Genomic DNA, 23,169 nt, shown 5'->3' on the forward strand with positions numbered 1-23,169 from the left:
CAGACCCAGTCACCACTAAACCATTCAGACCCAGTCACTACTAAACCATTCAGACCTAGTCACCACTAAACCATTCAGACCCAGTCACCACTAAACCATTCAGACCCAGTCACCACTAAACCATTCAGACCCAGTCACCACTAAACCATTCAGACCCAGTCACCACTAAACCATTCAGACCCAGTCACTACTAAACCATTCAGACCCAGTCACTACTAAACCATTCAGACCCAGTCACCACTAAACCATTCAGACCCAGTCACCACTAAACCATTCAGACCCAGTCACCACTAAACCATTCACACCCAGTCACCACTAAACCATTCAGACCCAGTCACCACTAAAGCATTCAGACCCAGTCACCACTAAACCATTCAGACCCAGTCACCATTAAACCATTCAGACCCAGTCACCACTAAACCATTCAGACCCAGTCACTACTAAACCATTCAGACCCAGTCACCACTAAACCATTCAGACCCAGTCACCACTAAACCATTCAGACCCAGTCACCACTAAACCATTCAGACCCAGTCACTACTAAACCATTCAGACCCAGTCACCACTAAACCATTCAGACCCAGTCACCATTAAACCATTCACACCCAGTCACCACTAAACCATTCAGACCCAGTCACCACTAAACCATTCAGACCCAGTCACCATTAAACCATTCACACCCAGTCACCACTAAACCATTCAGACCCAGTCACCACTAAACCATTCAGACCCAGTCACCACTAAACCAGAGGGAAAGCATCCTATGGTCTGCTCCTCATTGGCTACCTGGGCTGCTCTGCAGGGTTTCTCTAGGTCTGTGATTGGTGGAACACTGATTTTGAAAGTCTGGTTAGCTCCAGCGCGCTAACGGAGAAAAATGTAATGTGTTTATCCAGCTTCGTAGTACAGACCCAGGTCAGTATCTCACTCACAGACCAAGGCCTTCTGGGCTTTAGGAGGAAACATTTAGTTATTGGTGCAACAGTTGAAGCAATAATGTGTTTGTGAGGCTGTTTTTGTATTATCAACATTATTTGTGATCAGCAAATTCAATGATAAAAAGCAGGTATTTTTATATATGTTACTATTACATCCTACATACAGTGATCCAGTTAAACAAAGTAAATAATCTGGTTTTAAGGAGGGACACTGTTTGCTTGCTATTATTGGGAACAAGTTATGAGTTTAGGAGTGGATGGGACTTAATGGATGCTTGCAAGGAAGGAGGACGTTCTGTTAAACGAAAGTAGTAGAAGGAGAAGCAAGGACTGCATTAGAGTGCAGGAGGAGGAGGAGGAGGAGGCTGATATTTGTGAGAGGGAGAGAGGACAACCCCAGGCCACAGAGCAAGGTGGAGGAAAGGAAAGGGGAAAGGAAGACCTGCGGAAACAAACAAACAAACAGTAAAAACAGCCTCCGTCTTCAGCACCTTCCACTCCTGCTTTGGTGCATTTTAAAGAGAAAGGCCAGTGGAAGGTGCTGAAGCAGCAGAGGAAGAGGGAAAGCTTCAAAGAGGGGGTGGAAATATTAAAGGTCAAAGGTTAATGGGGGGAGGAAGAAAACAAATAACAGTTCTCTGAGTGCAAATTCATTTTCATTCAAGCAATGATGAGAATTAAACTGAACTTGATCAAATTTGGATAAAACCAGTGAATTAAGGGGCTGTATTGGTACAAATGTAATGATATCAATCTCACTTCTGTATGTTCACCTGAGGAGGTGGAGCTTAGTCGAGCCTTGAGTCGTGAGTGAAGTCACTTGACGTACTGCACAGTCTAAGTGATTAACACACTTATGAATGATGCTGATAGTATCTGTGCTGTGCTTTAAAGCAGGTCTTCTCAACCTTGCCATATTTTTGCTACATTTCTCCCATTTCTGACACTTCATCAAATTTCAATGATTTTTCTGCACATTTTTTCTACTTTCCAGACATTTCCATCACTTATAAACCATTTCCACCACTTTTCAACCTAATGTCACATATGTTGACCCATTATTGTCACTTTTAACTTCTTTTCACCATATTTCATAGTTATTTGTTGCCAATTAAACCACATTCATTATTTTTTATGACCTTTATTTGCCATGTTGTTACAATATTGACACTTTGAACCCTTTTTACCACTTTTTCTGTTGGTTTTTGGTCACTTTGATCCAATTTTATTCATGATTAAAACCATGATTTCCATCTTTAAGATGACTATAATAATAATAAACGTTCCTGGATAACAGTGGATATTATTCAGATGAATAAATAAATGTGGTTATCACAGATTCATAGAACAATGGACCATCATTTTACTGACTTTATGGATGGACCCCAAAAATCTCTCCTTTATTCCCCCTTATAGATGGTCCTGTCTCCACATGACTGTTCTTCAATGTTCATGCCTGTGTTCAACCACCTTCAGATACAGTGGGGGTCCCCGCTCTCTGGAATGTTTATTTTGGGGGTTGCGGCCTGAAAAGGTTGAGAACCCCTGCTTTAAACAACGTGTGCTGTCTCAAATCATCCAAACATGGGAAATTCCAATCCAGCCCCACATGAAAGACGCTTTTTACATTTCTAACAATGGCTCAGGTTTAATAATAAAATGTGGCTCGTTGTAAAATCAACGATGTTAGTAGCCGTGGCCGTGTAATAAAAACTTTTCTAGATTTACATTCCACATGAAAAGCACAGGAAGTCTTACCCGATTCCCTTTGAGTCCATGTGGTCCAACTAAACCCTGTATGGAGACAATACAGAGCAGATAACTTTATTTACAACAATAACATTCATGACCAATCTGAGCATAAACACAGGAAACAACTAAGAATACTGTTTGTTTTGGTTCTTACATCATTGTGATGTTATTTTGTGTATTTTTGGTGGTTATTTTGTGTGTTTTTGGTTGTTATTTTGTGTATTTTTGGTTGTTATTTTGTGTATTTTTGGTTGTTATTTTGTGTATTTTTGGTTGTTATTTTGTGTATTTTTGATTGTTATTTTGTGTATTTTTGGTTGTTATTTTGTGTATTTTTGATTGTTATTTTGTAGAGATGTCACGATTAATCGTAAGGCAGTTAAAAATCGATTCATAGGTATCATGATTGACATTGATACTTTGAAAATTGAATCGCAGTACTTTTTTCAAACAGCAGGGGGCACTATATATTTATCCCTTCTCTTGTCCAGCAGTGTACGTGGCAGGCGGAATCTGCTACTACTTTCTTTCTGGTCGCCATCTACTCTTAAACATGTTCATAAATGATTCTTTACCCCTTTAGCACCGAAAGAATATCTGTAATATTATGTGAATATCTGTAAAAGTCACATTTTTCTATTAGCTCTGTCTGCTAGCATAGCATCTCTTCTTCACTGCTAGAATAGCTGCATGCCAACCGACCATTGGGTTACCAGCGCCCTCTGCTGGTCCAAACAAATATCTGACATAAATCAGTGCAATCACGGGTTTTTTTTTAAAAGTCCAATTGTCAAGGCACAAAATACATTTTCAGTTGCACTTTTAAAAAGAAAAAGAACTATTATGTAGTTTAAACCAGAATTTAAATGAATCGGCTTCTTCTTCATTTGTATTATTCCTTTGTTTATTTCATTCAAGATTTAAATTGCATTGTTTTGAATAGTTTATCAAGGGATTCTTTTGAAAATGAAAAATAAATGGAAAATAGAACAGTATTTTCTAGTTTTCTTCCCAAAAAAATACAGGAATATTTTTGGTTGTTATTTTGTGTATTTTTGATTGTGGTTTTGTGTATTTTTGATTGTTATTTTGTGTGTTTTTGGTTGTTATTTTGTGTATTTTTGGTTGTTATTTTGTGTATTTTTGATTGTTATTTTGTGTATTTTTGGTTGTTATTTTGTGTATTTTTGATTGTTATTTTGTGTATTTTTGATTGTTATTTTGTGTGTTTTTGGTTGTTATTTTGTGTATTTTTGGTTGTTATTTTGTGTATTTTTGATTGTTATTTTGTGTATTTTTGATTGTTATTTTGTGTATTTTTGGTTGTTATTTTGTGTATTTTTGATTGTTATTTTGTGTATTTTTGATTGTTATTTTGTGTATTTTTGATTGTTATTTTGTGTTTTTGGTTGTTATTTTGTGTATTTTTGGTTGTTATTTTGTGTATTTTTGATTGTTATTTTGTGTGTTTTTGGTTGTTATTTTGTGTATTTTTGATTGTTATTTTGTGTGTTTTTGGTTGTTATTTTGTGTATTTTTGATTGTTATTTTTGTGTTTTTGGTTGTTATTTTGTGTATTTTTGGTTGTTATTTTGTGTATTTTTGATTGTTATTTTGTGTATTTTTGATTGTTATTTTGTGTGTTTTTGGTTGTTATTTTGTGTATTTTTGATTGTTATTTTTGTGTTTTTGGTTGTTATTTTGTGTATTTTTGGTTGTTATTTTGATTGTTATTTTGTGTGTTTTTGGTTGTTATTTTGTGTATTTTTGATTGTTATTTTGTGTGTTTTTGGTTGTTATTTTGTGTATTTTTGATTGTTATTTTGTGTGTTTTTGGTTGTTATTTTGTGTATTTTTGATTGTTATTTCATGTGTTTTTGGTTGTTATTTTGTGTATTTTCTCGTCATTTGGTTTGTTTTGAGTGTCATGAGTCCTTTTGAGTATATTTGTTGTGATTTTGTGTGTTAATGCTGTCATTATGTATCCCCCTTTCTCTCATTTTGTTCTTTTTATGTAGTTGTTATTTTGTCCTTTTGTGTGTTTTTGAAGTCATTTGAGTGTAATGAGTTCTTTTGGGTATGTGTGTAGTAATTATGTGATTTTGGAATCTTTTTTTCTAGTATTTGTTATTGTTTAATGTTTTTGTTGTGTTTTGTATACTTCTCTCTCATTTCATCTGTTTTTTTGTTGGTATTTCATGGGTTTTTGGTGCTATTTGTGGTTGTTTATGCATGTATTCATCTCTCAGCATTGCAATTTGTTGTCGTTTTGTGAATTTTGTTTTTTGTTATTTTGTGTGTTTTTGTGTATTTTCCTGTCATTTGGTTTGTTTTGAGTGTTATGAGTTATTTTGGTTGTTGTTATTTTTTGGGTTATTTTTGTTGTTATTTTTTGGTGTAATTCTGTTGTAATTTTGCTATTTGTGGTCGTTTGTGTATTAATCTCAGTATGTGCAATTTGTTGTTGTTTTGTGTATTTGTGCTGGGAAGTGGTGGCCACTGCTCCTCATGGGTCAAATGCAGAAAACACATTTTGTGTATGTACCTGTATGTACTGTATATGAGTTAGAATAAAATTAAATATTTTCCTGTCATTTGGTTTGTTTTGAGGTATTTTGAGGTATTTTTGGTATATTTGTTGTAATTTTATTGCTCTCATTTTGTACATTTCTCTGTCATTATGTATATTTTTCCCTCATTTTCTGTTGTTTTTAATATTATATTTTTTATATATTATTTATCGTGCTAACTTCTGGGATTTAATAGTGTTTGCAAAATTACAAAGCTCACTAACGTCTTACGGCGCTAAATCACCATGGTAACTTGGGCTAAATGACCAGCTTGCTCGCCAACAGGTTTTGTTCTGAATAGGATCTGAGTGAGTGCTAAAGTCCCGCCTCCTGACCAATCAGTTTTCTTAGAAAGCGAGCTGTCCAATGAAAGGTGATGTGTGAACACGTCTCAAAGTATATAAAATTACGTCTCAAAATCATGCAGAAACAAGCACTTCTCTCTGCTCTGAGACGCTGGAGGCGTGTCAGTTAGAGGCGCTGGAACCACACCCACGCGCGGTAGGGGCGCCGCCTCTGTGTATTAACCCTAACCCTATGGGAGAGAGCAGTGTGAAAGCTGCTCCAGCGTCGATAGTGCTTCCAAAAGTGATCGGATCGGGCCAAACGCGCCCACTAGAGGCCAAAAACCAAAAAATGTTAATTTAATACAAAATGTGGCACCAGCGAGTGAGTCTGAAAATGTGTTTGTTTTTGGCTAGGGGCTGAATTGCGCCCGCTGGAGGCCTCGGAAGTTTGGTGTGCTTCAGCAGCAGGGTTGGGTTAATGCTAATGATGGCTACGTTAACGCGGCTATGATTTCTGACCCGCCCATTAAATCGTGAACACAGACATTTGAAACACAGTTTGTGAATCCTAACTCCATAATTACATTATAAATGGTTGAATGGCTTTTTACATGTTTTAAGGAAAACTTTTATGACCTATTTAATGTGTTTAGAAGAAAATGTCTGAATTGGCTTTATACGGTCTTTAACACTCATCAATTCCTGCATTAATTACTTCCTGCTTTTACTGCAGCAACAGTGTTGTTTTTGGTCTGAATTATGTATTTTAATTCTTTGTGTTTTTAAAGAATTATTTCCTCAGTTGTGATGTAAATTGTTCTACAGTTTCTCAGTGATTGTGATTGGTCTGACGCTGTAATCTCCTCCTCTGTCACTAGAGTGCGCACGTAGCCAGGCTGGAATCAACTAGTTAACTTAGAGAGTTGTAATCTAGATTGGTAGGACAGCTTCTGTCTGGTTAGGTGAAGCTAACAGAGATAATTATCCAGCTGTGTAGTACAGGCCCTGTGTGTTTTAGGTCTTGTGTATTTCTGTTGTCTAGTGCATTTTTCTGTCATTTGGTATGTTTTTAGGAGTCATTTTGTGTGTTTACTTTGGGGACGGCACAAAATGAAAGCGATGGGTCACTACTGATGTGAACCAGTATAATGTGACGTTACATTCATTAAAAACAAAGTTCTGAGGGTTTTCACTTACAGGGATGCCTTGTGGGCCAATTGGTCCAGGTAATCCTGCATCACCTTTTTCACCCTGCAGAGAAGAAAAAACAAATGAATACATAACTATATAAATAGGCATAAGCTTGTGTTAGAAATAATAAAAGTAGATACTCACTCGTCCTCCCTTTGGTCCAGCTGGCCCGGCCACGCCTACTGGTCCAATCCGGCCCTAGGAAAGCAAACAAAGCAAAGTTAACCAGTCATAATAAGTGGACACATATTACATGTTACATTGTATTAAAGTACATCAGTACATCAACAAGCTGAGTGAACACAAAAGAGCCTGAAACCAAATGTGTACCATTGGCTCATTTATGAAATCTAATGTTTTTTTGTTTTTTTATAATTGCTCACCAAGCTTGTTGATTTACTTCTAAACAGTTAAAAAGGAGGAAAAAGATTCTTTGAGGATTGAAGATACGTGTTGACATGCAGCACAGGCGTCTTTACATGCTCCCAGTAGGTCGCTGTGGGCTGAGGATCTGATCTACACCAGGAGAACATCTCAAACATCTCATTCATTCAATCCCTCACCATTCATTGGTTCCACCAAAACGAGCCCAAACAAAGAGGAATGTTTGCAAAGCCAAAAGAATTTACAGTAAGAATGAAATAAAAACCATTCTTTGATCGTCTACATCAGTGGTTCTAAAACTATTTAGGTTCTCGTCCTTTCTGAATCCTAGTCCCCCTTTGTCTGACTACTACATTTAGCTTAGAAAACTATTTAAAAACATCGATAGATCAATAAGTGATAACACACATTTTAACAAATCTCATTTTGTAAATAAGTGAAATAAACTGTATTTAATGTCAGTGGTTCACAACCTTTTCATGGATCGTGACCCCATTCTGATATCAGGAATTTCTGGCGACCCCAAAGACTTTTGTTTTTCTAAAATTTGTTTTTGATGATGTTTTAGTTTTGGATATTTTTACTATATTATTATAATACATTTTACTGCATTTTAGTTGAACTATATTCATATTTCACAAAGTGAAAGTATAGAAATATAGTTGTTTAAGATTGTGTGTGGTTTTAATTTTAAAATAATAATAATTAAAACATTTCAAAAAATCAATTAAAATTTTTCATTAATTCCAAAGCACTGATTTAGTAACTTCTGAATAGATTTATTTCTATAGTTTTTATTATTTCTGGTCATCTCACTGTATTTGTTAGTTTTCCTCTCCCCTTGTCTCATGTACCCCCTGGTCTACAGGACTCCACATCCCACAATGCAATGCACCAAACTTTACCAACAATGTCAATCAGAGAGAGTTTACAGATCAGAACTAACTTTAGAGCAAAAATTTACACCTTTGACATTGTTTTTTTTTTTTTTTTAATTCTAATGTTGACATTAATGTTGATCATGTGACCCTCAGATCAGATACTAGCATGTTTGTGGTCCTGCTGTGTTAAAAAATCGTATTATTATCTTATTTATTAAAGGGTCAATAATTGGGATTAATTGTAATTGAAAATAATGCAGGTCAATGTAATAGTAATTAACGTGTAATTGAACATGGATAATTGAAGACCTAATTGTAATTTAAAAATGGAATTGACCCCAACCCTGGTTTAATCTCAATTAATCCCATTTACTGAGCCTTTTTTAAATAATCCCATGAAAGTGTAAGCTTCCTCTTGTGTTAGCTTTCTGTTAGCATCTCTAATGCTAACGAGTCAGTTTGACCCATTGATTGACTTTCTATCTATCACATGTGTCTCAGTGATCAATGACATGTTTCCGTGGTAACACACATTTAGTTCTGCTTCACACAGACTTTAAACATAACTGCTTTGTATTTGAAAAATGTCATTGAGTCCAACACTGGACTGGCTGATTTTGAAAAGATAAATAATAATAATTAAGTACATCACAGCACATTTAAAAGTACATGTTTTTGCCCATTGGTAGTGAAGTAGGTCAGAGGGAGCCTGATGGAGGTGTGGCCCTGCTGACCTCTGACCTTTGACCCTTTACCAAAGCAGAGAAAACAAGCAGAGACGAGCAGACGTGACAGAGCAGGCAGTAGCAGGGTGGAGGATGAGGAGGAGAACTGGGGTCAGGGGACCACTCACCACTGGACCTGGTCTGCCGTCTAACCCATGAGCCCCCTGTGTGGTGTTGTTAGAGAACAGAGATGATGGTGGGGGGTGGGGGGTGGGGGGTGGGGGAGGGAGGGATGGTCAGTGAAGCGTGATTCATGGACTTCAACAAAACATTCAGATGATGACGAACAAAGGGTGACGAAGTAAAGTGGTGGAGGTGGAGGTGGAGGTGGAGGTGGAGGTGATGTCAGTGGAAGCTCTGAGTGCGCTCTCATCGCTCCAGTTGGGGGGGGGATGGGGGGGGGGGGGGGGTTGCACATGTACCTTGTTAACGGTACAATACAATATAGTAGATAATTAAGTTGTTATTGTCCGTAAGGTTTAAAAATGACAAAGACAATCACTAATGTATATTATACATTATAACAATACGTCCTTGAAAAATCTCATATAAAACTTTTTAAAATCTCTCAATTATTAAAACAATGAGAAATATCTCCTAGGAATAAAAAAAACATTTACAGAAGATTAAATAATCATTAAATATACACTTCAATAAATATAAAGTGAAAGTTTCCATCCCATGGTCCCATGCTGACTCTGAGCTTTATTGTGTCTGTTGTCATGGAGACGGGAGGTGATGAGGTCTAGACCAGATGATGGAAACTTTACGTTAACGTCCTACATTCTATAAGTTTATCTCTCTCCATGGAGGATTTATAGATTATAGCTGCATTGTTAAAAGCGTCTCGCGGCAAATTGTGGCTAAAAGCAGGAAACATGTTGGTTTTAAACACCGTTGATGTGTTAATTCTGAACATTCATGCTCTCAAGCTGAATTTAAAGTCCTTCATGGTGTTTTCATGTATTTACATGTACCAGTTTTCTACAAGTTCTAAAAAAAAAAAAAATAGAATTTGCTGTTTTAAAACTCTGTCTAGTTACTGAAGGGGCATTTGTTTTACTCTACTTTTTTACTAAAGTGCATTTAGTAGCAGCACTTTTTTACTCTATACTTTAAGTTGAGTACTGCAGACTAGTACTTTTGCCACCTCTGATGAATCACTAATTGAGTTTTTCTTTGTCGACTAAAAACAAAATGTTCCACGATAGTGACTTTAAAATAGTTCCAAAGGTTGTTGGTAATGTGAGAACAAACCATGAGCAACATACGCACACTGTGATTAACCTGTGAACTACTTACAGGGAGTCCAAGATGGCCTCGGTCCCCCTTGTCCCCCTTCTGACCACTCGCTCCTTTTTCTCCTCTCAAACCAATGCCAGGTTCCCCCTGAGAAACAGAGACAGAAGATACAGATGATGGTCTACATAAACACTGGGCTCCATGAGAAGAGGAACATTCTCACCTTTGGCCCTGAAGGTCCTTGAGATCCCTGAAACATGATGAATAAGGTACGTGAGGAACAGACAATAAGATAGTGTATCAGTCCCTGTAGGATCTACTGTACACACTATTTCATTTGTGAAAATACAAATATTGTGGATTTTCATTGAATTAAAAAAATGAAGAAGAGACATTATAAGCTCTAAAGGCTTGACTTTTACACACGTGCCTTAAAGCAGGGGTTCACAACCTTGGGGTCCCCAGATGCCTTCGAGAAGCTAAGAATAATTTCTAAATAATTTGAGCCAATTTTTTGCTTATTTTTACCTTTTTTCTACAACTCCACCAAACTCACCATATTTTAACCTATTTTCATCACTTTTTCTTGCCATATTTTTGCTCCTTTTAGAGTATTTTTGCTACATTACTCACATTTCTGACACTTTTACATCACATTTCAATGACTGCACATTTTTTTTCCACTTTCCAGACATGTTCATCACTTATAAACCCTTTCCACCACTTTTACACCTAATGTCACATATGTTGACCCATTATTGTCACTTTTAACCTCTTTTCACCATATTTCATGATTCTTTTTGCCAATTTAACCACATTCATCATTTGTCATGCCCATTATTTAAAAGTTTAAACTAATTGTTCTTACTTTTTAAATACATTTCCCCAACCACCCCGTTTTCTCCCCATTTCTGCCACTTTTAAGTCAATATTGACACTTTGAACATTTTTTTACCACTTTTTCTGTTTTTGTTTTCTCGTGTTTTTATCCACTTTAATTTGCAAATTTTAACCAATTTCTGTGATTTTTAAAATCTCATTTCACCTCCTTTTTCACCATTTTTGGTCACTTTGAACCATTTTATTAGTGATTAAAACCAGGATTTCCATCTTTAAGATGATTATAATAATAATAATAAACGTTCCTGGATAACAGTGGATATTATTCAGATGAATAAATAAATGTGGTTATCACAGATTCATAGAACAATGGACCATCATTTTACTGACTTTATGGATGGACCCCAAAAATCTCTCCTTTATTCCCCCTTATAGATGGTCCTGTCTCCACATGACTGTTCTTCAATGTTCATGTTCAGCTACTGTGGGGGTCCCCGCTCTCTGGGACCTTTATTTTGGGGGTCACTGGGGCCTGAAAAGGTTGAGAACCACTGACTTAAAGTGTAGCTGTATTAATTATGGTAAAAACATTGTTTGTGTTTACGTATTTCTAATAAACTAAAGATATGAACAGTTTTACTCATTGAATTAGAACCAATGAGGAGTTTATTTTTTTAACTTTTATTTTCTGCAGATGTGTGAGGCATTTTTGATGTGTTTGGAATCATTTCTGTAATCCTGATACACATGGTGGATCACTCTGCACCAGTGGCGGATGCTTTAAGACTACAAGTGAACCTCAGCTTCCCCTAAAATCAGTGGTCAAATATGTAGTGTTGTGTGTACATTTCATTGACTAAATATATGACAGAACACATGTATGTTTAGTTCAGAATCAGCTTCTTATAACAGGAAACTGACAGTGACAGCGTGACGTTCTTCATTCATTACCGCAGCGTCACAGTGTTAATAAACAGTGGTGAAGTTCAGCTTCAATTGACTTCAATGGGAGAGGATTTAGTGGTTGATCCACTGCAGTCAAACTAGACGCTCATTGGATAAATGCTCGGTTATGACGCACTTAGTCCCGCCCATCGGACGCCGGGCTTCACAGGAGGTCTATGGAGCAGTGGGCTGGATCTGTCTGTTCCGGACGCTGGAATAATGGATGATGATTGGATGATCTGTCTCAGGCTAATTCAATTTTGATTGACAGCGAAATGAGCCAATCAGAGAGTATGACGTTGTAAGCACACAGGCGGGTTTTTCAAATATTTCAGTCCGTTGCTCTGTGTTGACACGGAGACTTTGCTGATCCTCTCATAGCGAATCAACTTCTGACAAACCTAGTGTCTGTTTTTGGTGTTTGTGGAGACTGTTACTGCTTGTGTTGTGAGACTTTTGACCAAACACTCACACTCCAGCGCGCAGCAGCTACGCGCGTGTGTGCGTGATAATCTACAAATAGTTGTTGACAACAAAATGTGAATTCTACTAGAATTCACATTTAAATAAACAGATACATTTTCTGAAGTAGGCAGAAAATGAGCTTCCCCTGCATGAAAGACCAGCAGCCGCCACTGCTCTGCACCACATGAGCCAGAGAAAGACTGGCCGTCCTGGCGTGGAATACAGAGAGGATATTCTAGTGATTCTGAGGAGGAAAACGATGTGCGTGAAGCGGTAACTTTGTACCTGAATGAACCTCAAGTCTTATCTATGATGTTCTCTACAGGGACACTTCAATCAATCAAACGTCTACAGAGGAATACTGGACTCACTGCTGGGCCAACTGGTCCTGGGGGTCCTGGGGGTCCGAAGAACTAGGAGAGATTTTCATTGTCAAACACGGACTGTACGTGTGCATGTGTGTGTGATTTCATAAGCAACACTTACCACCTCTGACTGTGCTCCATCTCCTGGGTCACCCTTTGTACCCTAAGACAACACAAACCACATGTTGAAAATGTTTGTCATTGACACACTGTCTCTAGACTGATGTACATACCATTGAGCCGGGTAGTCCGATAGGGCCAGGGGACCCTGTCGCCCCCTTCTCCCCCGTAGGGCCATCCAAACCCTACACAACAATGAGGAGGACAGAGATGTCACAATAAAAGTTCAGCTAATGAGATTTAAAGGACTTTTTATTAAGAATATTTCAAACAAAGACCCCTGACCCACACTCTTCTCTGAACATGGTTCCCACACTATTTTCACAATAATAGTTCAAAACTTTTTCTAAATATTTTACCAAATGTCTATGACTTAGTTCTGAACCACTAAGATCTATTCTACTAAAAATGAGCGTGCCTTTAACGATTAATTGCATATGCGATAATATCGCGATATGATAAAACGACATTTCCTAACCGCAAAAGCTGCAATTTTGAAAAAAGTTCTGGTCCGTTGCTTGGAAACCATAACCCCACCCAGTTTCGTTTCCTTTTTAATGTTTATGAAGAACATACACTTGTTTATTTTGTGTTTATTGGGAATTTGATTTACCTAAAAAATGTGTAATTTGTTTCAGCACATATTAGTTCTCTTTACTTTTCCTGCACTTTAGTTTTTAATTCTGTTTGGCAGAATTTTGTTGGGTTGTCGTGGTGAATGTTTATAAGACTGAGTGTCAAAGTATTTAAATGGACAACTAGTCTATAAGAAATAATAGTTTATGTATAATACATCTGATATTGTTTATTAGAACACATAGCAATGATTTATTGATTATGTTTGTTAAAAAATACATGAGAAAAGGACCTTGAAAAAAATAACCACAAATGAAATCATTCTCGTGCCTTTCCAGTGTAACGTAGGTCTGACAGCGTGGTAGCAAAAACATGCCACAGGAAATGTAAGTTGTGTCCATAACTTATCTATCATAACGCATTGTGTATATATATATATATATATATATATATATATATATATATATGATACACGCCTACTGGCTTAAGAAACTCACGGCACTCCATGAGTGCTTGGCAGCACAAATGAACCAGCTGCTGAGAGATGGGAACCACCCTGAATGGTTAACCGAAAGGCGCACAATCCTGATCCCTCAAAGGGTACAGTCCCATCCAACTATCGCCCAATAACCTGCCTCTCCACAACGTGGAAGCTCATGTCCGGCACCATAGCGGCTAAGATAAGCGGGCACATGGATCAATACATGAGCACAGCTCAGAAGGGAATCGGTAAAAATACCAGAGGTGCTAAACACCAGCTCCTGGTAGACAGAACAGTCGCTCGAGACTGCAGAACTCGACATACTAACCTGAGCACTGCCTGGGTTGATTACAAGAAGGCCTACGACTCAATGCCACATACTTGGATCATTGAATGCCTGGAGCTATACAACATCAACAGGACTCTAAGAGCCTTCATTGCAAACTCGATGAGGCTGTGGAAAACCACCCTTGAAGCCAATGACAAGCCACTTGCACAAGTCTCCATCAAATGTGGCATATTCCAAGGAGACGCCCTGTCCCCACTGCTGTTCTGCATAGGTCTGAACCCCCTCAGCCAAATAATCAACAAGACTGGCTATGGATACCGACTCAGGAACGGGGCCACCATCAGTCACCTCCTCTACATGGATGACATCAAGCTGTACGCTAAGAATGAGCGAGACATCGACTCACTGATCCATACCACCCGGATATACAGTGCAGACATTGGGATGTCATTCAGACTAGAGAAATGTGATCGGATGGTGACTAAGAGAGGGAAGGTAGTCCACACAGAAGGGGTCTCACCCCCAGAAGGAACAATAGCAGACATTGAGGACAGTCACAAGTACCTCGGAATACATCAGACATCTCGGTCCAGAAAAGTGCAGTTCTAGGAACAGCAAAGATACTGCGCAGAACCCTCAAGCTCCCAGGCCTCTGGTAGAGGACCCAAGCTTGGAGATTTGAGATTTATTAGGAAGAAAACAATGAAAGTTCACATGAATAACAGATTTTTTTCAACAAATATATAAAATGTAGTATGTATACAACTATTCACAATTAAAAAAAAAAAACAAAGTTTCCAAGTTCCTAAATGTGAAAAACAGGCCATTGTATAACACTCACAAGACGAAGTGATTTATTTGTGAGCTTTTCTACAAAGGAGGGAACGTAAGTTGAATGTGTGCATTAAGGATGTGTCGCCGGTGACGTGGTAGGTGTTATAGCAGAGGTACGCAACTATTATCACAGCAGGGCCACAAAAATGTGTTATTAGGTCAGAGGGTCACATGATCAACATTCATGTCAGCATTTAGAATAATGACCAATCTGAGCATTAATACAGGAAACAACAAAGAGTTTTTACAGTCATTTTGTGTTTTTCTGTCATTCTGTGTATGTTTGTTGTTGTCTTGCTCGTTGTGAGGCATTTTGTGCATTTCTGTAGTCCTTTTGTGTATTTTTCCTGTAAAATATATGTTTTTTGAGTCATATTGTTTATTTGTGCTGACATTTTGCATTTTTTGGAGTCATTATTGTGTATTTCTGTTGTCATTTTGCTTTATTTGTTAGTGCTGTTGAGTTATTTTTCATGTTTTTCTTGTCTTTTGTTGTACTTTTGTTGTCATTTAATGTAATTTTGTATATTTTTCTGAGTAATTTTGTGTATTACTGTTATTGTTTTGTTCATTTTTATAGTTTTTAGAGTATGTTGTGAATTTTTCTCTTGTCCTTTAGTGTATTTTCCTGCAACGTTGACATTCTTTGTGTGTGTTTCTTTTTGTATTCTTGCTCTTGTTTTGTATATTTTTCTGTTGTTTTGTACATTTACTTTGGCGGGCCAAATGTGACCAACTATTAAAATAAAATAAGCTATCTTTCCAAAACTTTTCTAAAACAGTGAAATTATTCCATGACTTTTCAAGACTGGAAAATGTTTTTTTTTTTTAAATTCCATAACTTTTCCAGGAATTTGATGACCGTGGGGACCCTGTCTGAGTACTCACTACTCACTGAATCATCTACTGCCTGGTTGGAGAAGTTACTTACAGGTGATCCAGACTGTCCAACATCTCCCTTGTCGCCCTTTGGTCCTTGGAAACCAATGATGCCACTCTCTCCTCTGGGTCCCTGAGGACCAACTGGGCCTGCAGGACCAGGCTCTCCAGGTTTTCCTCTGGGTCCCTTTAAACATTGGGTGTAACACCAAGTACAATTACATCTTCAATTACTCCTGTTCAATTACAACTAAATTATGATTAGGGTGACTAGCAATTTTACCAATGACAATTATTTTCCCCTGAAAGTCAATTACATTTATGTTCTCAATTACTGAAGTTCAATTATAATTAATCGGAATTATTGATCCTTTAATAAATAACCGTTATTAAAGAGCCCATTTTATGCTAAATTAACTTTTCTGTACTTTAAACATAATAAAGGTCGATGAGGGCTTCATACACATGCCCAAAGTGTTTCTATAGATTTATAAAAATATAGATTGATATTATTTATTATTTCAATGTTAAAATGATCCTGTAGAGAAGTGACAGGTAGTGGGAAAAGTTGATTTGAAACATATTTAATAATTATTAACTATGTGTGATAGATAGAAGTTTACCAGGATTGTGTTTTAATTACATTGTAAATGACAGTTTTTAATAAATGTTAATGCCAATTACAATTACAAAGTCAATTATCTGAACTCAATTACAATTCAGTTATGACTACAACAGCAACAGTTGTTTTCAATTTCGGTTACAATCATAATTATGCCATAATTGTAATTAATTATCAATTACATGATTACAATTAAAATTGTCCCCAACCCTGGAGGAAACCAATCAATTAAGGTCCAATCTTTATGGATTATAAATGTTTGATAGGAATGTTTTCAACAGAGATTAACGCATCAGAGAACACAGCATTACCTTTTCCCCATCCAGCCCCGGAGCACCTGGTAAACCCACTTCACCCTGAGGAAACATGAAGGTATTACCTCTTACTTATTGATTAGCTCTGACCCTAAACAGAAACCTCATGCACTCCCACGTGCACGTGAAGGTGGTTTAATAGTTGTTATAATATAACACTAATCAACTTCCTTCATACCAATAATCATAGAAAACGTCCAATATCTACCTAACTCAAAAAATGCCAACATAGCTCCAAAAGTTGTCATAATTTAGTGAACAAATATTGAAAGAAATATGTATAAAATTTCAAGCAAAGTGTTACTATTCTTTCTAATGTCATGTAATTTCCCTGAAGGAGCTATGTAATCACATCCAAATATCTGATGATAATATTCTTAAAAAGTATTACCAACCTTGGAACCAGGGAGTCCTGGAGGTCCGGGTAATCCAGGAGGACCCTGATGGGAAAAGGTTGTCACATTAATGAGTCAAATTTGAGCTAAAAGCCTATTTTCTGTCATAGTTTTAATCATACTAAACAAATAAACACAACATGCCCTGAAAAACACACAAAATCTAAATCATTTTATTGATCAGCTGGTCTTTCTTCGCTTTTGGTCAAATTTCTCAACAAGGAGGACGAACAGTGGGAGAGTCCGTAAGTCCTGAGGACGTGGAAGACGCCCACCCCCAGATTGGAATTCTGATAACGGTCTTCTGCTGACTGGATCTGGAATTTTCCTGATTTATCGCAAAAATTCGGATTGCGTTGGCAGCAATATTGGAAGCTGCTTGTCATCGATGGAAGAGGCCGAACTCTCAGAACTCTGATGGATTCCACCGCGATGAACTTTAAGAGTGGAGAGTTCGTCTCAAAGGTAATGGCCACATTATTGGATTATTGATCGAATGACCAGGAACAATATGGCTGGCAGTCATGTTATGGCTAGCCCATCTGAAAACATCTTCTCTTATCTCATTCGGCCCCCTGAGAACAGCCTGTCAACGTCTGTTTTTTTCTCCACACTCTCCATGGATGGATGTTGATTCGAAGCTCTGACCTTTCCCTTACTTCCATGAACATCTGCGATCTGGCTCGGCTAACGAACTCTTGAGGTTATTTCTACGGCAACGCCGTCCCACATCATTGGCTGGAGAACTATGAGAGACTATAGCAGAGTCTCAGTAAACAGGCTTATCTCATACTAACATTCTCACTCCCACATTCACACACACAACCTGTTTTTTCACCGTCTCCTCCGGCCCCCTCCCTGCAGAGGCAGCAGGAGGCGAGCCGTAAGGGCAGTGCCATCCTGTGGCTGACCTGTGAACTACCCATCCTAAAGACCCATTGCCTGTGCTAACGTGCTGTTGTATTGAATTGAACGTTGTGTTTGTTGTTTTTTGTTGAAATGTTTGTTGAGGAGTTTTTTTATGATCCCAAACTCCGCCCCTCTCTACAGGGGCCCAGTTTGGTTTTTGCCTGTTTTACCTCTTCTTCCTACCCATTGTTTCATATTTCTCATCTAAGAAATGGAGCGCTGCTCTGCTGTGGCTGCCCCCAGTACTCCCGTACCTGTCCCCTCATACGATATGTTATTGTCTTTCGTGCTTCTTGTTGCCCCTCGGGAATAAATAAAGTTTTCTGAATCTGTATCTGAAAAAAAGAACCTTACTTAAAACACACACTAAAATACACATAAAGAAAACACACAAAACATGATAATAAAAGCACACAAAGCATTTGTTGTTTCCTGTGTTAATGCATTCATGAATGTTGATCATGTGACAATCAGATCAGACACAATCACCTGTTTTTGGCCCCACCCACCAGGGTTGGGGTCAATTCTAATTGTAATTGCATAATTGTCAATTGATCACAAGTATGGTGTAATTGTATTTGTAATTGTAATTTAAAAAACCTTTTGCTGTCATAATCGTAAGTAAATTGTAATTGAGTTTAGGAAATTTACTTTTTAATTGTAATTGCCATAAAAATTGTAGAAAAATTGTCAGTTATATTTAAATGCAAAACTTACAGTTCTACACAGTTGTAGTTAATAATTATTAAAATATGTTTCATATTAAGCTTTCCCACTTTTTACCTTATTTAACAATATAGAAATATATGCGTATACTGACAAAAAAAAGGCTCAGACGTCCACACCAAGAATATTAAAACCTATATATTCATTGATTATGAAGCCTAACAAGGTAATCAATAGATAGGAAATAAATTACATGATAGATATTAGTTTTTAGTGTATTTTACAGTTGATTTAAGACCTGTTAGCATTAGAGATGCTAACAGAAAGCTAACACAAGAGGATGGTTAACTTTTTTATTATTTATTTTAGGCTTAGTAATTGTGATTATTGTAATTGACTTTCTGAGGATAAAAAAATAACTGGAAAAATTCTAGTCACTGTAATCGTAATTTAATTGTAATTGAAAACGTCATTGTAATTGAAAAATGTAATTGACGCTAACGCTGCCGCCCACTGTGATAAAAGACGTCCGTCTCTGCTTTAGGCAGAAGAACTTGTGCAGAGACTCGTGTAATTAGTGCGACTACACGTGTGGAAACCTACCATTACAGGTATGTTGTGGATATCCTGTAACAGAAGAAGAAATAAAACAATAACTTTACATTTGCTTTACTGGAAAACATTGTTTCTAAAAAAAGATGATACAATGAATAAAAGTCTTACATTTTCTGTGCTTTGAAGTTCAGCTTTTCCGGGCTCTCCGGTTGGGCCTGGAGGACCCTGTAATGTGAAGTCTTTGGTCAGCTCAGATAACTTAAACCCGTCTTTGTGTGAGTATGTGAAATAGGCTGTGTGTTGTCACTTTGTCAGGGGGCGGGACTTACTCTTGGTCCTGCAGGTCCTTCAGGGCCAACTTCCCCCTGAAAATGAAAGACCATTTTAGCTCATGGTCCATAAACGGATCTGATCAGTAATCATTTATAAAGAAATCATTTATCAGGCCTACCTTTTCTCCATGGTAACCTTTGTCCCCCTGCAGATGAAATCCAACTCACAATTTGAGAAGTTCCAGTGAAATGGATAGTTTATCACAAACATCAACACCTGATGTTCTCGACCTAGGTTGTGTCCTAATAGTCCCTCCTAGCTCCTTTCCTATCCACTTTTCCTTAACCCTGTGGATGAGGTCACAGACGCACTTCCACTAGGTGATGTAATAATAATAATAATAATAATAATAATAATAATAATAATAATAATAATAATAATAATAATAATAATAAAAAGGTTAGTAACGTCTGCCGTGGTGATAAAACTACGCATTTCCTAAAAGCACATTTCTACCACTTTCCCCAGGCCCTCTAACCACTGATATAATGTTAAATATCACAAGGTTTGAATGTAAAACATAATGTGGATAAAAATGTCTCTGATACCAAATATTTTTGAACGACAGTGTCTGTTTTCAGTCTTAGCGAGTTTCCGTAAGCGCTCGGGTGCACACGTCCCTTTATGTGTTGTCGCTGAAATGAATTGTGGGTCATCATTATATGGTCTCCTTTGGTAAAGGATGCATCAGTGTTTCCTAGGCTAAAGAAGGCCATAAAGGAAGCATTGAGCCTCCTTTCCTTAGTTTTTAGAGAATTGGAACACTCCTTATCATGGCCACCACTTAAACACTTCTAGTGGATAGGAAAGGAGATAGGAGGGAATATTCAGACACATATTCTAAAGAATAATTGCGTTATCAGCCCATGTACCGCAAAAGAAGCACTCACCTTAGGACCTGGCTCTCCTGCTGATCCTGGCTCTCCTTTCATGCCTTTTGACTCAATGCTTGGCTCGCCTTTCTCGCCCTACCAAAGATATAAAAATATAAAAACTTAATAACGACAGACAATTTAACAATAATGTGACAAAACCACTGCATGCGTGTTAGCACCAGTGAACACCACAACAATGAGCAGTGAACTACATTTACACCTGTGTTAATCTAAATGTTCATGCTCCATACTCTTGGTTTAAACGTTAGTAGCTAATAACAGCATTAGTTAACAATGTAAACCAATGATGCATCATTTTGTTTTAAAGAAAGTCTAAAAGTAATTTAACTTTAACACAGATTTGTTTCCTAAGGAGTGGCCAATCAGAAAAGCCCTCCTTGTCCACATCAAACTACACCGTCATTCCTTTGGAATATTTATCAGCAGACGAAGCCAAACAAAGAGAATGAAACTTGTATTAGAGGTGATTTATCAACATTAACCACACCAATCAGAGAGCGTTTTAATGCAGGTTTAGGATGAGATGGAGAACCAATGAGGAGCTTGGTTCCACTGAGGCCTACCCTATAGCCCCTCTTGCCAGGGATGCCAGCGGTACCAGGAATGCCAGCCTGGCCCTTTGCAGTAGAGGAAACACAGTACATACAGACTGTATGACCTTCAGAACATTTCATATGCTGCTTAAAAACTGGCCTTAAAATCCAGGTTGTGCTGAAGCAGGAAATCAAAGCTCACACTTTAAGTAAATGCCTATCAAACAAGCTTATTGATTCATAAGTTCATATCAGTGGGCGTGCACTGTAGCGCAATGTTCTTGAAGCCAAAATATGGTGCTTCCATCTTGCAATTTTGGAACCAGAGTCTGCGCAGTAGGGTCCAGTGGGAGGAGCCCTGGTAACACACCCCGCCCATTTAGCGTACTGCCCTGATGACTTACGCAGCTGTGCTACGCCAAGAACATATGTGTCTTTCCCACTGGATATTCTACCAACATCTTGTTCAGATCATAGAGATTAGTACAAATCCACTATATATTTACACTCTAATATCAAGTTTAATGGCGTCTCGGTTTTCTGTTAACTGTTATTCACAAAGAGAGCAACGCAAGATCCGCGGCTGTCAATCATCGTCATAAATAACTTATTTAAAACAAAGTTCACAGAAAAATGAGCACTTGAACACAATGTAGAGTGATAATAACTAATGATCACAGAGTTTAAGTTGGTAATAAATGATGTGACGAGTATTTTAACTTTACAGTTTGACCCACATCCCATCTGTTATCATTGAGGAGGCGGGGTTTATGACCCGAAGCTTTGGAATGAATTACACCACCTCTCAGGTCAATGTCTTCTTTAAAAAACATTAAAAGTCTGTGTAAAGCAGAAATAAATGTGTGTTATGAGTTTGTCACACCACAGAAACATGTGTCATTGACCACTGAGACACATTTGAAAGATGAAAAAAATCATTAAGTATATAAAATTAGGTCTCAAAATCATGTTAAAACAAGCACTTCTCTCTGCTCTTAAATGCTAGGGGCGTGTCAGTTAAAGGCGCTGGAACCCAACCACGAGTGGAGAGGGCGCCGCCTCCTTGTATTAACCCTCACCCTATGAGAGAGAGCAGTGTGAAAAAAGTGTCAGTGGAAAGGTCTGGTCCTCCCGAGTTTGAATATGTGCATCCCTCACGGGTAGAGTCAGAACTGTGCCCGCTAGAGGCAAAAAACTATATTGTGGTGTATAAATGCTAATTTCATTGAAAATGTGGCACCAGCGGACGCGTTTTATTCCCCTGAGTCTGAAAATGTGTTTGTTTTTGGCTAGGGGCTGAATTGTGCCTGCTGGAGGCCGCAGAAGTTTGGTGTGCTTCAGCAGCAGGGTTGGGTTAATGCTAATGATGGCTACGCCATTAAATCCTGAACACAGAAATTTGAAACACAGTTTGTGAATCCAAGCTCCACAATTACATGATAAATTATAAATGGATTTTTACATGTTTGAATTAATACATTTATGACCTATTTAATGTGTTTAGAAGCAAATGTCAGAATTGCTTCGTCAATAATCTAAACTACTGTGACTGTGTTGCTTCCTGCTTCTTGGCATATACTGTGATGTTCATCAATCTGCTCAGGTGTGGAGCTTTGTTTAAGCCCAAGTGGGCTTCACTCCCACCCGGCACACATTTGTTTTAATTTCAACTTTAAACCTAAAATTGTTAGTTGTTTGAATCCATTTTAACAATAATCAATACTTTGAAATATCCAAATGTATGGTGTAGGGATCCATGTTTGTTTAAATGTTGAACAGAAATCCTCTCAAAAAGGGAGCAGGGCTTTAAAATCATCCGAAACCCTTTGAATTTCATTGAAACCAAAAAGCCCTGAAACATTCTTTCCAACCATAAGTCAGGACCAAAGACGTCTAATCTCGGTACTTTAAGATCAGTAGGGATCGCCATCCCCTGAACAACGTTAAGGGTCAGATGATAAGAGTCACTGGTTGATACTTATCTTTACCCTTGATGATTTCAAATTCTTTTTAATCAACATTTATGGTCACAACATTAGCACTGAAAACCTAAAAACCTGTTTGAAGAATTACATTGAGATAAGATTAAAACAATGCACTCAACCTATAATGTCTTACATTAGACCATGATACATTTCCTTCCAGATTCTCTGCAAGTCATCAAAACAACACTTTTCATAAC

The 23,169-nt window shown here is 37.6% G+C and overlaps 1 protein-coding gene across 19 annotated transcripts in view; it reads right to left on the reverse strand.

Annotated features, from left to right (window-relative positions):
- Window positions 1-23,169, reverse strand: part of col13a1 (collagen, type XIII, alpha 1) — a 167,006-nt gene that overhangs the window by 19,862 nt on the left and 123,975 nt on the right. For 17 of the 19 annotated variants that reach the window (XR_003675658.1, XM_028469107.1, XM_028469104.1 and 14 more), the window contains 18 exons: window positions 21,018-21,071; window positions 20,449-20,526; window positions 19,677-19,703; window positions 19,555-19,590; window positions 19,394-19,450; window positions 19,274-19,297; window positions 17,096-17,140; window positions 16,698-16,742; window positions 15,817-15,951; window positions 12,819-12,890; window positions 12,707-12,748; window positions 12,592-12,633; window positions 10,194-10,220; window positions 10,031-10,117; window positions 8,857-8,892; window positions 6,883-6,936; window positions 6,745-6,798; window positions 2,697-2,732 (listed from right to left, as the gene is read on the reverse strand). Coding sequence is in view for 18 of the 19 variants with exons in the window: in XM_028469107.1 (XP_028324908.1) it covers window positions 2,697-2,732; window positions 6,745-6,798; window positions 6,883-6,936; window positions 8,857-8,892; window positions 10,031-10,117; window positions 10,194-10,220; window positions 12,592-12,633; window positions 12,707-12,748; window positions 12,819-12,890; window positions 15,817-15,951; window positions 16,698-16,742; window positions 17,096-17,140; window positions 19,274-19,297; window positions 19,394-19,450; window positions 19,555-19,590; window positions 19,677-19,703; window positions 20,449-20,526; window positions 21,018-21,071 (951 nt within the window). In the remaining variant the exon portion in view is untranslated. The remainder of the gene's footprint in view (window positions 1-2,696; window positions 2,733-6,744; window positions 6,799-6,882; window positions 6,937-8,856; window positions 8,893-10,030; window positions 10,118-10,193; window positions 10,221-12,591; window positions 12,634-12,706; window positions 12,749-12,818; window positions 12,891-15,816; window positions 15,952-16,697; window positions 16,743-17,095; window positions 17,141-19,273; window positions 19,298-19,393; window positions 19,451-19,554; window positions 19,591-19,676; window positions 19,704-20,448; window positions 20,527-21,017; window positions 21,072-23,169) is intronic. The other 2 variants (XM_028469096.1, XM_028469094.1) reach the window with 2 other exon arrangements.

This window comes from Gouania willdenowi, chromosome 15, assembly GCF_900634775.1.
Source record: "Gouania willdenowi chromosome 15, fGouWil2.1, whole genome shotgun sequence".
Lineage (NCBI taxonomy): Eukaryota > Metazoa > Chordata > Actinopteri > Blenniiformes > Gobiesocidae > Gouania > Gouania willdenowi.